The 14,208-nt window shown below is 47.4% G+C and overlaps 1 protein-coding gene across 1 annotated transcript in view; it reads right to left on the reverse strand.

Moving 5' to 3' along the window:
• The window catches only part of LOC107117830 (phospholipase A2 inhibitor and Ly6/PLAUR domain-containing protein-like), a 12,064-nt gene extending 1,665 nt beyond the window's left edge, over nucleotides 1–10,399 (reverse strand). The window contains exons 1-2 of the mRNA XM_015419995.1: nucleotides 10,285–10,399; nucleotides 1,626–1,742 (exon numbers count right to left, since the gene is read on the reverse strand). Coding sequence (XP_015275481.1) covers nucleotides 1,626–1,742; nucleotides 10,285–10,357 — 190 coding nt within the window. The 5' untranslated portion in view covers nucleotides 10,358–10,399. The remainder of the gene's footprint in view (nucleotides 1–1,625; nucleotides 1,743–10,284) is intronic.
• Nucleotides 10,400–14,208: the final 3,809 nt, after the last annotated feature.

Here is a 14,208-nt window from a genome sequence, read left to right on the forward strand (position 1 = left end):
TCTCTCTTCCTTCCTTCCCCCATCTATTTGCTTTCTTTGTTTCTCCCTCTGTTTCCGCCTGCCTTGCTCCCTCCCCCATCTATTTGCTTTCCTTCCACCTTTTTCTCTTTTTCTCTTTCTTCCTTCCCCCATCTATTTGCTTTCTTTCCACCTTTTTCTCTTTTTCTTTTTCTCTCTTCTTTCCTGCCCCCATCTATCTGCTTTCTTTGTTTCTCTCTCTCTGTTTCCCTATTCCTTGCTCCCTCCCCAATCTATTTGCTTTCTTTCCACCTTTTTCTCTTTTTCTCTTTCTTCCTTCTCCCATCTATCTGCTTTCTTTGTTACTCTCTCTCTCTCTGTGTTTCCCCCTTCCTTGCTCCGTCCCCCATCTATTTGCTTTCTTTCCACCTTTTTCTCTCTTCCTTCCTTCCCCCATCTACTTGCTTTCTTTGTTTCTCTCTCTCTTTCCACCTCTCTTTCTCTCTCAGACAAATAGATATCATTGGACAAATAAATATCGTTATCAATATCTGGTTTTGCCCCTTTTGTTTTCATTTTTGCAGTCTCGTTTAACGTTAATAAAAACAAATTTTCATATTTTCCAATAAAAACACGTGTGTGATCTTTGTTCATGTCTTGCAGCTCTCAAACATCTGACATTTATTCTATGTGGCTCTTACGTTAAGGAAGTTTGGCCACCCGTGTTGTACAGTTTGCTGAAACTTTTTTTATATAAAAGATCCCTGACCAGGATAGACCAGGCTAGCCTGATCTCATCCGATCTTGGCTGCTAAGCAGGGTCGGCCTTGGTCAGTATTTGGATGGGAGACCACCAAGAAATGCCAGGGTTGCTATGTCGAGGCAGGCAATGGCAAACCACCTCTGGACATCTCGTGCCTTGAAAACCCCACCAGGGGTCACCAGGGGACAGCTGTGGCTTGACAGAAAGAAAAAGAAAAGCTTGCTGAAGCTAGGACCCTACCGTGTGATTTTTGCCCCGTTTAAGGTGTCCCGTTAGCATTTACGCTTTGCTTCAATTCTGTTTTTGGGCTTCTGGTTGGTTCCGCGACCCTAAAGGTGCCACTGGACTTAGACCTTGTTCTCCTGATTCCTATTGCATTGTCCGTTGGATGTCCCATCCTGTCGACTGTATCAACTCACTGTGTTGTAATCCACCTGGAGTCCCAGTGAGAAAGTCGGACTACAAGCGAAGTGAATAAGAAAGAGCTGTACTTCTTTTCCCTTTTTTTTGCCATCAAGTCAAGCTGACATCTGGCATCCCCTAGTGGAGCTTGAAGGCAAGGGACGTTCAGAGGTGGCTTGCCATCGCTTGTCTCTGTGTTACGACTCTGGTATTCCTTGGAGGTTTCCCGTCCAAATACTAGCCAGGGCCAGCCTTGCTTAGCTTTGGACATCTGACTTGCCTGGGCTGTCCAGGTCAGGGCAACACCTGTCATTCTTGTATAACTAAAATGTGCCAAGGAGGAAGGGTTAAACTGGCTCTCATTCTGCACGGTGGGGCTCTGTCCAATCATTTCCTGTAAAAAAAAAAGAACTGGGGAGATCCATTTACAGATGGATCCAATCTCCCTGCTTATTCGGCATAGATAACAAGATCCACGCCCCGATGGGATTGAGGTGCTGACCAATCTTATATTCTGCTACAAGCGTAGCACAGATGTCTTCCGAATCGTCGCAGGTTTGCAGATTTCCTGAGCACGTGATGTCTTTAGATTTACACACCTCGCAGATCAGTGAGTGTCCTGGAAAACAAGAAAAAAATATTCCCCATTTGCATCAATATTGTCTATACTTTTCCAAATTCAGTACAATCTGAACTTAACAGGGCCACTTTAGTGGTGGTGACGAAACCTGCGGCAGTGATTGGCTCAACTGCCTGACTGTCACACAGGGGCTAGGCAGACAGAAGGGCCTCTGACTCTCATTGGCTCAACTACTATCCTTGTAAAGGTTGGCGACAGTCAGATTTGTACCTGTTTAATCACAGACGTTACCCCCCACCCCCAGAATCATGGGAACTGTAGTTTGGTGAGGATGCTGAGAATCCTCTGTTAGGAAATTCTTTACCCTCAGAGAACTACAGTTCCCAGGGTAGCATCTTGTAGCCATTGGCGCAGTAGTGACAGAAGGGCTATGTCAATAGCAGCCAAAAGGTGGCAGTGCTGCTTTCCATGAAACAAGTTTTTCCAGAGAATCAAGACTCCTTTTTGAGTCCTTCACATTTGAATGAACCTTCTCAAGAGATTTCCTCATCTGACCTACTTCAAGCGCTCTCAAACCCATCCTCTCTCTCCCATCTCGGAGTCAGACCCCGTTCACACCGAGGCTAGAGACTAAACCCCCATAGTCTTTCCCCCCTCCCAAACCAGAGCATTGTGTGTGATGTTGCTGACACAATGATGTCCCGCCCACCTAGGCTTCCCAAGTCCCCCCGGGGGGCAGGGAAACCCCCGCCCCAGAGGCCCATTCCCCGCCGCTGCCGGATCGGGCCCCGGGGGGAACTCCTCTTCAACATGCGCATCACCCGGAAGTGACGCGACCATACCAGGAACGCTGGGGGTGGGGCCACGGCCATCCGAGGGAAAACTCTATGGTTTCTCTCAACAGACACTGGCCGGGAGCCCACTGCTCCCGGCTAAAATAGACTTGGCAACTCTACGCCCACCCCCAGAACACTACCCAATCCCCCCCCCCGCAGTGACAGCGAGGGGACCTCACAATCCTAGGTCAGGCTGAGAGTGCATAACCAGCCCAAGGGCACCCAGGGAGCTTCCATGGCAGAGAGGGGATTCCAAGCTGGGTCACCCAGATCATAATCTGATGTGCTCTAACCACTCAGCTGTGCAACTTCTGACTGCATTCTATGGTGACAAAAACACCTTCGTGGAGATGCGAGAATCTCGCACCCTCGGAATCGAAATGCAATTCTGAAATTTGATTTTGGGGGGGATGCTTTGTAAGAATTTGGAAGCGAAAAAGGTATCAGAACTGCACATTTGATTGCGCCTGGCTGAGCTGCCGTCCTCCAGGGCTGGTCAGTCTCAGATCAAGGACATTGGGCTTATCTCTTCTGATTATCCCCAGCCGTCATGACCTCTGGGTACATGAAGCTTCATTTGCTTGGCTTGATCTCCCACGGCTGGTGTTTTTCCCACCGTCACCCTCCCTGGGCCGCCTTTTGTGCTACCAAAACTTCGATTCAAGGCTCCTGGGGTGCCCTCTTTGGTTTGTAAAACCCTCTGTCAAGCTGTCAGTACACTGGTGAAGTCAGCGAGAGAGAGAGATTAATCATAATTCCATATAATGGAAGATATTATAATAACTTTAACATAATCCCCCCTGTTAAACAGCCGTCGCCTTCAGAACCAGTCCGATAAAGATCTGCTGCTATTTACACTCCACCCTTGGACCTGCTAGGCCGCTTCTGTGACCTGCCAGATGTTACCAGTCCTCCGCCCCAAACCCACAAGAGTTTGCTCTGTTGCTGTCATAAGTCGAATCTGCATCTGTCTTTCCCACTGGTGTTCCAGCCTTCTGCCTTTGTCTTCAAAAAAAAGCTGTCTACATTTGGTTTCGTTTTCACACCTCAACCGTGTTACCCTACAACTTGCATGTCTGCATATGTTTATCGCCCTCTCGTGGCGGTGCCACTGTCACTGTGCCTCTGCACTGCTTCGAAAGAATCATCTCCAAACAACGTTCAAACAAGCATAGAGAAAGGCGGTGCTGCAGCAGCACAAAACTGATTTAAAAATGCAAATGCAGATTCGACCATTACCTAACAGGCCTCACACTGCAATGGAGGCTGCCTAGTTGTGCCAAGTTCCACTCTGCCTCGACTCTTCAAGTCTTTGAGAGAAAGCATACAGAGAGGAAGCTGGATAAGAGAAGATTTCACTGTGGGCGAGCATCATGCAGAGAGACCGCCTGCCGAGATGAACGCTGAGCAGGAAAGGATCCACTGAGCCTACACGTATTCTGCTCCAAAGAAGCCTTATTAAACAGGTGTTGGAGTGAGCCTGTCTGCAGATCCGTGACCTTTCTGCTCTTTGTCTACAATCCAACATTAGTCCGAGACAGACACAAAGAAGATTTCCTGTTTGTAAGAACGTTAGATTATTGGGCTCTGCTTGTCGACATGGTGGAATCATTGAATGATGTTCATTCTTGTATGAATGTACAGAAACATATTAGTATTCGTATTGATTTTTAGCCAGTTTGGTATGGTGGTTAAGTGCGCAGACTCTAATCTGGGAGAACCGGGTTTGATTCCCCATTCCTCCACTTGCACCTGGCTGGATGACCTTGGGCAAGCCGTAGTTCTGATAAGAGCTGTTCTTGAAAAAGAGCAGTTCTCAAAAGAGCTCTCTCAACCCCACCTACCTCACAGGGTGTCTGTTGTGGGGAGGGGGAGGGAGAGCCGCTCTGAGACACCTTTGGGTAGTGAAGGGTGGGGTATACATCCAATCTCTTCTCTTCTTCTTAAAAAATCTATAAAAGAGTGATATTCCCTTAGTAAATGTATCATGGTTCCCATTGACTATTTTCTACTCCACTCCTGACCCATCAGGTTCCTAGGTCCACCCATGGAAGGGTTGCCAGCCTCTAGGCAGTGGCACCTGGGGGGGGGGTCAGTGTTCCCTCTAAGCTGAGTGAGTGTGAGCTAGCTGACAGTTTTTTAGCCTCCGGCTCACACAATTTTGTCTCAGCTCGGGAAGGAGGGCAGTCCAGAGCAAACTAATTGATGCTGTAGCCAAGCCGCTCGCTCACAACTTTAATGCCGGTAGCTCACAAAGTAGACTTTTTGCTCACATGACTCCACAGCTTAGAGGGACCGTTGCTGGGGATCTCCCGTTATTCCAACTGACCTCCAGACAAAATGGCTGCTTGGGTCAAAAGACGCAAAGGACGTAGAGGCGCAGGCGCGGCGGAGCCAAATGGACAGAGCCGGAGCCGCGCTGACGCGAACCGCGCGCCAGATGGGTCGGCCGAATACAGCCGAAGCCGAAGACCACCGGAAGGAGAAGAAGAGGAGCCAAACCGAAAGCCGAACCGACAATAAGCCGAACCGGGAATATTCCTCCGAGCCCCGAAACACATTGCAGCATTTATTTGTTTTTTGCAGACATCAGAGAATCCAGAAGGGGGGCCTTGGATCCAGAAGGATGCAGTGTTTTGGAAACTGCCAGGAGTCTAAGACAAGAGTCTAAGAATCTTTGTGCGTGTGATTGTGTCCTGAGACATCTCCACTTTCTCGAAACAAAACAAACGCAGCTATAACCGCAATGACATTTCCCTCCCGAATATTCCTCCGAGCCCCGAAACACATTGCAGCATTTATTTGTTTTTTGCAGACATCAGAGAATCCAGAAGGGGGGCCTTGGATCCAGAAGGATGCAGTGTTTTGGAAACTGCCAGGAGTCTAAGACAAGAGTCTAAGAATCTTTGTGCGTGTGATTGTGTCCTGAGACATCTCCACTTTCTCGAAACAAAACAAACGCAGCTATAACCGCAATGACATTTCCCTCCCGAATATTCCTCCGAGCCCCGAAACACATTGCAGCATTTATTTGTTTTTTGCAGACATCAGAGAATCCAGAAGGGGGGCCTTGGATCCAGAAGGATGCAGTGTTTTGGAAACTGCCAGGAGTCTAAGACAAGAGTCTAAGAATCTTTGTGCGTGTGATTGTGTCCTGAGACATCTCCACTTTCTCGAAACAAAACAAACGCAGCTATAACCGCAATGACATTTCCCTCCCGAATATTCCTCCGAGCCCCGAAACACATTGCAGCATTTATTTGTTTTTTGCAGACATCAGAGAATCCAGAAGGGGGGCCTTGGATCCAGAAGGATGCAGTGTTTTGGAAACTGCCAGGAGTCTAAGACAAGAGTCTAAGAATCTTTGTGCGTGTGATTGTGTCCTGAGACATCTCCACTTTCTCGAAACAAAACAAACGCAGCTATAACCGCAATGACATTTCCCTCCCGAATATTCCTCCGAGCCCCGAAACACATTGCAGCATTTATTTGTTTTTTGCAGACATCAGAGAATCCAGAAGGGGGGCCTTGGATCCAGAAGGATGCAGTGTTTTGGAAACTGCCAGGAGTCTAAGACAAGAGTCTAAGAATCTTTGTGCGTGTGATTGTGTCCTGAGACATCTCCACTTTCTCGAAACAAAACAAACGCAGCTATAACCGCAATGACATTTCCCTCCCGAATATTCCTCCGAGCCCCGAAACACATTGCAGCATTTATTTGTTTTTTGCAGACATCAGAGAATCCAGAAGGGGGGCCTTGGATCCAGAAGGATGCAGTGTTTTGGAAACTGCCAGGAGTCTAAGACAAGAGTCTAAGAATCTTTGTGCGTGTGATTGTGTCCTGAGACATCTCCACTTTCTCGAAACAAAACAAACGCAGCTATAACCGCAATGACATTTCCCTCCCGAATATTCCTCCGAGCCCCGAAACACATTGCAGCATTTATTTGTTTTTTGCAGACATCAGAGAATCCAGAAGGGGGGCCTTGGATCCAGAAGGATGCAGTGTTTTGGAAACTGCCAGGAGTCTAAGACAAGAGTCTAAGAATCTTTGTGCGTGTGATTGTGTCCTGAGACATCTCCACTTTCTCGAAACAAAACAAACGCAGCTATAACCGCAATGACATTTCCCTCCCGAATATTCCTCCGAGCCCCGAAACACATTGCAGCATTTATTTGTTTTTTGCAGACATCAGAGAATCCAGAAGGGGGGCCTTGGATCCAGAAGGATGCAGTGTTTTGGAAACTGCCAGGAGTCTAAGACAAGAGTCTAAGAATCTTTGTGCGTGTGATTGTGTCCTGAGACATCTCCACTTTCTCGAAACAAAACAAACGCAGCTATAACCGCAATGACATTTCCCTCCCGAATATTCCTCCGAGCCCCGAAACACATTGCAGCATTTATTTGTTTTTTGCAGACATCAGAGAATCCAGAAGGGGGGCCTTGGATCCAGAAGGATGCAGTGTTTTGGAAACTGCCAGGAGTCTAAGACAAGAGTCTAAGAATCTTTGTGCGTGTGATTGTGTCCTGAGACATCTCCACTTTCTCGAAACAAAACAAACGCAGCTATAACCGCAATGACATTTCCCTCCCGAATATTCCTCCGAGCCCCGAAACACATTGCAGCATTTATTTGTTTTTTGCAGACATCAGAGAATCCAGAAGGGGGGCCTTGGATCCAGAAGGATGCAGTGTTTTGGAAACTGCCAGGAGTCTAAGACAAGAGTCTAAGAATCTTTGTGCGTGTGATTGTGTCCTGAGACATCTCCACTTTCTCGAAACAAAACAAACGCAGCTATAACCGCAATGACATTTCCCTCCCGAATATTCCTCCGAGCCCCGAAACACATTGCAGCATTTATTTGTTTTTTGCAGACATCAGAGAATCCAGAAGGGGGGCCTTGGATCCAGAAGGATGCAGTGTTTTGGAAACTGCCAGGAGTCTAAGACAAGAGTCTAAGAATCTTTGTGCGTGTGATTGTGTCCTGAGACATCTCCACTTTCTCGAAACAAAACAAACGCAGCTATAACCGCAATGACATTTCCCTCCCGAATATTCCTCCGAGCCCCGAAACACATTGCAGCATTTATTTGTTTTTTGCAGACATCAGAGAATCCAGAAGGGGGGCCTTGGATCCAGAAGGATGCAGTGTTTTGGAAACTGCCAGGAGTCTAAGACAAGAGTCTAAGAATCTTTGTGCGTGTGATTGTGTCCTGAGACATCTCCACTTTCTCGAAACAAAACAAACGCAGCTATAACCGCAATGACATTTCCCTCCCGAATATTCCTCCGAGCCCCGAAACACATTGCAGCATTTATTTGTTTTTTGCAGACATCAGAGAATCCAGAAGGGGGGCCTTGGATCCAGAAGGATGCAGTGTTTTGGAAACTGCCAGGAGTCTAAGACAAGAGTCTAAGAATCTTTGTGCGTGTGATTGTGTCCTGAGACATCTCCACTTTCTCGAAACAAAACAAACGCAGCTATAACCGCAATGACATTTCCCTCCCGAATATTCCTCCGAGCCCCGAAACACATTGCAGCATTTATTTGTTTTTTGCAGACATCAGAGAATCCAGAAGGGGGGCCTTGGATCCAGAAGGATGCAGTGTTTTGGAAACTGCCAGGAGTCTAAGACAAGAGTCTAAGAATCTTTGTGCGTGTGATTGTGTCCTGAGACATCTCCACTTTCTCGAAACAAAACAAACGCAGCTATAACCGCAATGACATTTCCCTCCCGAATATTCCTCCGAGCCCCGAAACACATTGCAGCATTTATTTGTTTTTTGCAGACATCAGAGAATCCAGAAGGGGGGCCTTGGATCCAGAAGGATGCAGTGTTTTGGAAACTGCCAGGAGTCTAAGACAAGAGTCTAAGAATCTTTGTGCGTGTGATTGTGTCCTGAGACATCTCCACTTTCTCGAAACAAAACAAACGCAGCTATAACCGCAATGACATTTCCCTCCCGAATATTCCTCCGAGCCCCGAAACACATTGCAGCATTTATTTGTTTTTTGCAGACATCAGAGAATCCAGAAGGGGGGCCTTGGATCCAGAAGGATGCAGTGTTTTGGAAACTGCCAGGAGTCTAAGACAAGAGTCTAAGAATCTTTGTGCGTGTGATTGTGTCCTGAGACATCTCCACTTTCTCGAAACAAAACAAACGCAGCTATAACCGCAATGACATTTCCCTCCCGAATATTCCTCCGAGCCCCGAAACACATTGCAGCATTTATTTGTTTTTTGCAGACATCAGAGAATCCAGAAGGGGGGCCTTGGATCCAGAAGGATGCAGTGTTTTGGAAACTGCCAGGAGTCTAAGACAAGAGTCTAAGAATCTTTGTGCGTGTGATTGTGTCCTGAGACATCTCCACTTTCTCGAAACAAAACAAACGCAGCTATAACCGCAATGACATTTCCCTCCCGAATATTCCTCCGAGCCCCGAAACACATTGCAGCATTTATTTGTTTTTTGCAGACATCAGAGAATCCAGAAGGGGGGCCTTGGATCCAGAAGGATGCAGTGTTTTGGAAACTGCCAGGAGTCTAAGACAAGAGTCTAAGAATCTTTGTGCGTGTGATTGTGTCCTGAGACATCTCCACTTTCTCGAAACAAAACAAACGCAGCTATAACCGCAATGACATTTCCCTCCCGAATATTCCTCCGAGCCCCGAAACACATTGCAGCATTTATTTGTTTTTTGCAGACATCAGAGAATCCAGAAGGGGGGCCTTGGATCCAGAAGGATGCAGTGTTTTGGAAACTGCCAGGAGTCTAAGACAAGAGTCTAAGAATCTTTGTGCGTGTGATTGTGTCCTGAGACATCTCCACTTTCTCGAAACAAAACAAACGCAGCTATAACCGCAATGAAATTTCCCTCCCTAATATTCCTCCGAGCCCCGAAACACATTGCAGCATTTATTTGTTTTTTGCAGACATCAGAGAATCCAGAAGGGGGGCCTTGGATCCAGAAGGATGCAGTGTTTTGGAAACTGCCAGGAGTCTAAGACAAGAGTCTAAGAATCTTTGTGCGTGTGATTGTGTCCTGAGACATCTCCACTTTCTCGAAACAAAACAAACGCAGCTATAACCGCAATGAAATTTCCCTCCCTAATATTCCTCCGAGCCCCGAAACACATTGCAGCATTTATTTGTTTTTTGCAGACATCAGAGAATCCAGAAGGGGGGCCTTGGATCCAGAAGGATGCAGTGTTTTGGAAACTGCCAGGAGTCTAAGACAAGAGTCTAAGAATCTTTGTGCGTGTGATTGTGTCCTGAGACATCTCCACTTTCTCGAAACAAAACAAACGCAGCTATAACCGCAATGAAATTTCCCTCCCTAATATTCCTCCGAGCCCCGAAACACATTGCAGCATTTATTTGTTTTTTGCAGACATCAGAGAATCCAGAAGGGGGGCCTTGGATCCAGAAGGATGCAGTGTTTTGGAAGCTGCCAGGAGTCTAAGACAAAAGTCTAAGAATCTTTGTGCGTGTGATTGTGTCCTGAGACATCTCCGCTTTCTCGAAACAAACCAAACGCAGCGATAGCCGCAATGAAATTTCCCTCCCAAATATTCCTCCGAGCCCCGAAACACTTTGCAGCATTTTTTTTTTGCAGACCTCAGAGGATCCAAAGACGGGATTTGCAGCAATGAGGACGTCCACCCCTCAAACCTTTCCCTCGCACGGCTCCTCCCTTCATTCTACACGATTCCCAGGTGATTGCACAGCTCACAAACTTACCTGCAGTGAAGAGAGCAGAGAGGAGGCAGAAGAGAACGAACCCAGGCATGGTGTTTGGGGAACAGGTGCCCATGATGGAGCCAGCTCCTTGGATGCATCGGGTTTCGTGAGGGAGCGCGGCTGTCTCAGGAAGGCTACTGAGGGTGGTGGGAGTGGTCGGAATGGGGAGAGATGTGGCAAGCCAGTCCTGCACGGCTAGGTAACACTCTTGCACAAGGCGAGTGGGGAAAGCGACCAGGCGCTCTGCAGAGATCGAGATTTCACTAACAGGTCGGGTCGGCTGAACACTGCTTGGCGCCTGAGCCAGCCGAGGACTGACACTGAGAGAATAATCTGCCCTTCCCTTTCACCAGGTATTGTTGCAGGCAAGGCATGCCCCGGAGCATGAGCCTTGGCACGAGCCAGTGGGTGAGAGGTGAAAGAGTCTGGGCCTCTGGCGCTTACCCTGGAGCTTGCCATCCGACAGATTCCATCAGTAAGAGATAATATTGCCATCTGCAACAAAAAGTGCATCTTGGTAGGAGGAATACCAGCTGTGCAGGGGGAGGCCTCTTCGTAAGCTGACGTTTGGAAGGGAAGGTCTGAGCGCTGTCCCCTGCCTTGGCCTCCAGGCTGTGTTACAAGATTCTGCACCCATCTGTTTCCTTGCAGTTTTTCCACAGCTACGTTGGGAGGTTAATCGCCCTCTACACTGCATGCCGCCTTCACTTTCTTCGTTCATTGGGCTTTATGGTACCTTCTGCATAGATTTATGGCCCTTCAGAGGTGACTTCGCAGTCAGTACAGCATTGCTTCAGGTATCTGAATGTGGTAATGAGTGGCATCTTTTCTTTTCTCCACTTCTGATTCAGAGAGAACAATAAGCAGACAACTTGATACGGCTTCATTGATCTCCGTCAGTTCCCCCGCCCCTATTTCCCCCTCTATATTTATCACCTTGCCATGAATTACTTGGCTCAGGCGGCCAATGACCACTGAGGCAAGTACTGACAAAGGAAAATCTGCATACCAATCCAGGAGCATGCAATGAAAACAAAATAGATGACAAGCTGACACTAGCCAGTGCAGAAACCGGGATCCGAGGCAAAATGCAATGAAAACAGATATTCCGAGGCAAGGGGGAACCAGGTCGAGTGCTGATAAAATGTGGAGCGAATGCCAGGTGCAGAATGGACCTCAGACAGCTAGATAGTAAGACTAAGCTTTCTTTCTGTGTTTACTCTTCTGCCACTGTCCCCTTTGATATGTAGAATGCTATTCTCAGATATCAGCTTCCTTCCATTCATCCTCTCCCACAACACACTTCTCCTTGCACACACCAAGAGGGAGAACACACTGTCTCCAGCTTGGCACCACGATGCAGGTGGCCCTCTCGCCATCTGCATCCAACCATAGTAAGTTAGACTAGTAATCTATCCCTATCTCTAAGCTTTGCTATCTAGAACGTAGTTCCGAAATAAAGAGTCATATTAGTCTTCAAACTGAAAGGTGGCTCGGTGTAACTTTGTAAGTTGTCTTGGATACCTGGAAGAAAAGACTTAAAGCACTCTGCTCAACTAATCAATGGTAACTGGACTAACTATATACCAGTTAACCCAACACTGACTCACCAATTAATGCTCCGAGGAACAGTAATGTCTCTTAACTCTCTTTCTTCGCCTCTTTTTAGTTTTCTGACAGGCATGGGTCTTTGGTAGGACTGCCAATTGCATGCTGGGAGATTCCTGGAGATTTGGGGGAGGCAGAGCTTGGTGAGGGTGTCTGTAAACTGCCGTTTGTATTCTGTGTATGCTCTGTGTAACCTGCCTGCTGTATGATGGGAGAGGGTTTAGCTCTGTTGCTCTGTTCTCCTCTTCCCTGTGCACTTTATCTCTTGTTTTGACCTTGGAAGGTTTTTGCTGCCTTTGTAGTAACTAAGACTGTGAGAACCGTTGATGGGGCCATTCCCAATCTGGCTGGTGTGAACCAAGCAGCTGAAAGGCTATCTCCTGCCTTGGTTTTCTCCCGCTCGAATTTCTGCTGAGCACGAACTGTATTCATTGACTTAACCTTTTTTTGAACTGTCTATATCTGTACATGCTTGGCTTTGAGTTTCATTCCTGACAATGACCATGAAAGTGTATCAATAGTGACTTGTATTAAAGCAACCTATTCTTATGAATCGTTGTGGGCTGCAACTGCTCTATTGAACCTGACAGAGGGCTGGGTTTGAGGAAGGAAAAGAGCTCAACAAAGTATAAAGCCATAGAGTCCACCCTCCAAAGCATCCATTTTTCTCCAGGGGAACTGATCTCTGTAGTCTGGAGATGAGCTGTAATTCCAGGGGATCCCCAGGCCCCATGTGCAGGTTGGCAACCCTAGACTTTGGGAGCTAGGTCTCAAGTGGTAGGTTTCTGGCAAGCAGAGCCAGAAATCAGATTTCTCTCCTGAATGAAGTCTTGGCCGAGGGATCAGATAGATCATCCACAGCTGGAGTATTCTGAGGAAATACATCAGTTTCAAATAACTGTGGTCCGGAGGATTTGTCAGGGGGGGGGGGTGTTGATGGTGGTGGCAGTACCCAGGAGAAAACTGAAAAAAAGGGGGGGGAGGCCTCAGCTTCTTATAGAGACCCTGGCAATTCCTAGAGCTACCTGAAAGCAACAAGGTTCTCTCTAGCAACCACCAGAAACTCTATGGTAGGATTACAATAGAGTTCTTACTGACCAACAGATTTTTCAGGATATAAGTTTTCAAGAGTCAAAGCTTATACCCCCCAAAATCATGTTGATCTCCAATGCGCAACTGGATTAAAATCTAACTGTTCGGCCGCCAACCAACAGGGCAACCCTCAGAAATCAATAGAGTTTCTGGGGATTGCAAGAACAACCCATTGTCACTTCCAGGTAGCTCTAGTAATCGCCAGAAACTCTATGGCCAAAATTTCCTGTAAGTAGATAAGGTTGTATTTTTCTTTTTAAGTGTTCTTTCCAGGATGATCACCTCCCCCTTTTGGCCCCAGTTTCTGTCCATCATCCATCTGAGCATCGGCAGGCAAGTGCTGCAATTGCCTGCTAGCAGCCACAGATGACTGTGGTATAGTGATTAGGAGCACAGACTCTAATCTGGAGAACCAGGTTTGATTCCCCACTCCTCTACATGCAGCTGCTGGTGTGACCGTGGGTCAGTCACAATTTATTTCAGAGCTGTTCACTCATAAGCAGTTCTTGGGAGAGCTCTCTCAGCCCCACCTACCTCACATGGTGTCTGTTGTGGGGAGAGGAAGGGAAAGGAGATTGTAAACCGCTCAGAGACTCCTTCGGGTAATGAAGAGTGGGGTTAAAATCCAATTTCTCTTCTTCTTCTTCATCATCATCATGGAACCTCCATGTTCAGAAGCTGTGTACCCCTGAAAGCCTATTGTTGGGAAGCAACAGCAGGGGAAATCTGAGATTTCTGTGTCCCTATCCATGGGCCTTTCAGGGCATCTGTTTGGCCACTGCGGGAACAGGGTGCTGAACCAAATGGGCCATTGGTTTGATCCAGCACGACTCTTCTTATGTTCCTAGGAGATGTACCCATGGTGCAATCCAAAGTAGAGCATTGACATAGAAGGGTGCAACTCTGTTTAGGACTGCACAGGACATGTATCCAGATGAAGCTCTGGGGGTGAAATGCTGGCGCAGCAAGTCAGCTACGAGTTTGATTGGTGGATCCTCTGGATCAAATCTGACCACAGTCGCCAGGCAACTTTAGACAAGCTCCTTGCTCTCATACGGTTGCAAATCTCGATCTGGCAACCGGAGATCTCCCAGAATTATGTCTGATTCCCAGGAGACAGAGGTCAGTTCCCCCGGGAGAAAATGGCTGCTCTGGACAGTGGACTCTGTGCTGAACTCCCTCCTTTCCAGAAACCCATGCTCCGCTTCTAAAATCTTTAGAAAT

The sequence above is a fragment of the Gekko japonicus genome, unplaced genomic scaffold (assembly GCF_001447785.1).
Source record: "Gekko japonicus isolate JY-2015 unplaced genomic scaffold, Gekko_japonicus_V1.1 scaffold5198, whole genome shotgun sequence".
NCBI classification, from domain to species: Eukaryota; Metazoa; Chordata; class Lepidosauria; order Squamata; family Gekkonidae; genus Gekko; species Gekko japonicus.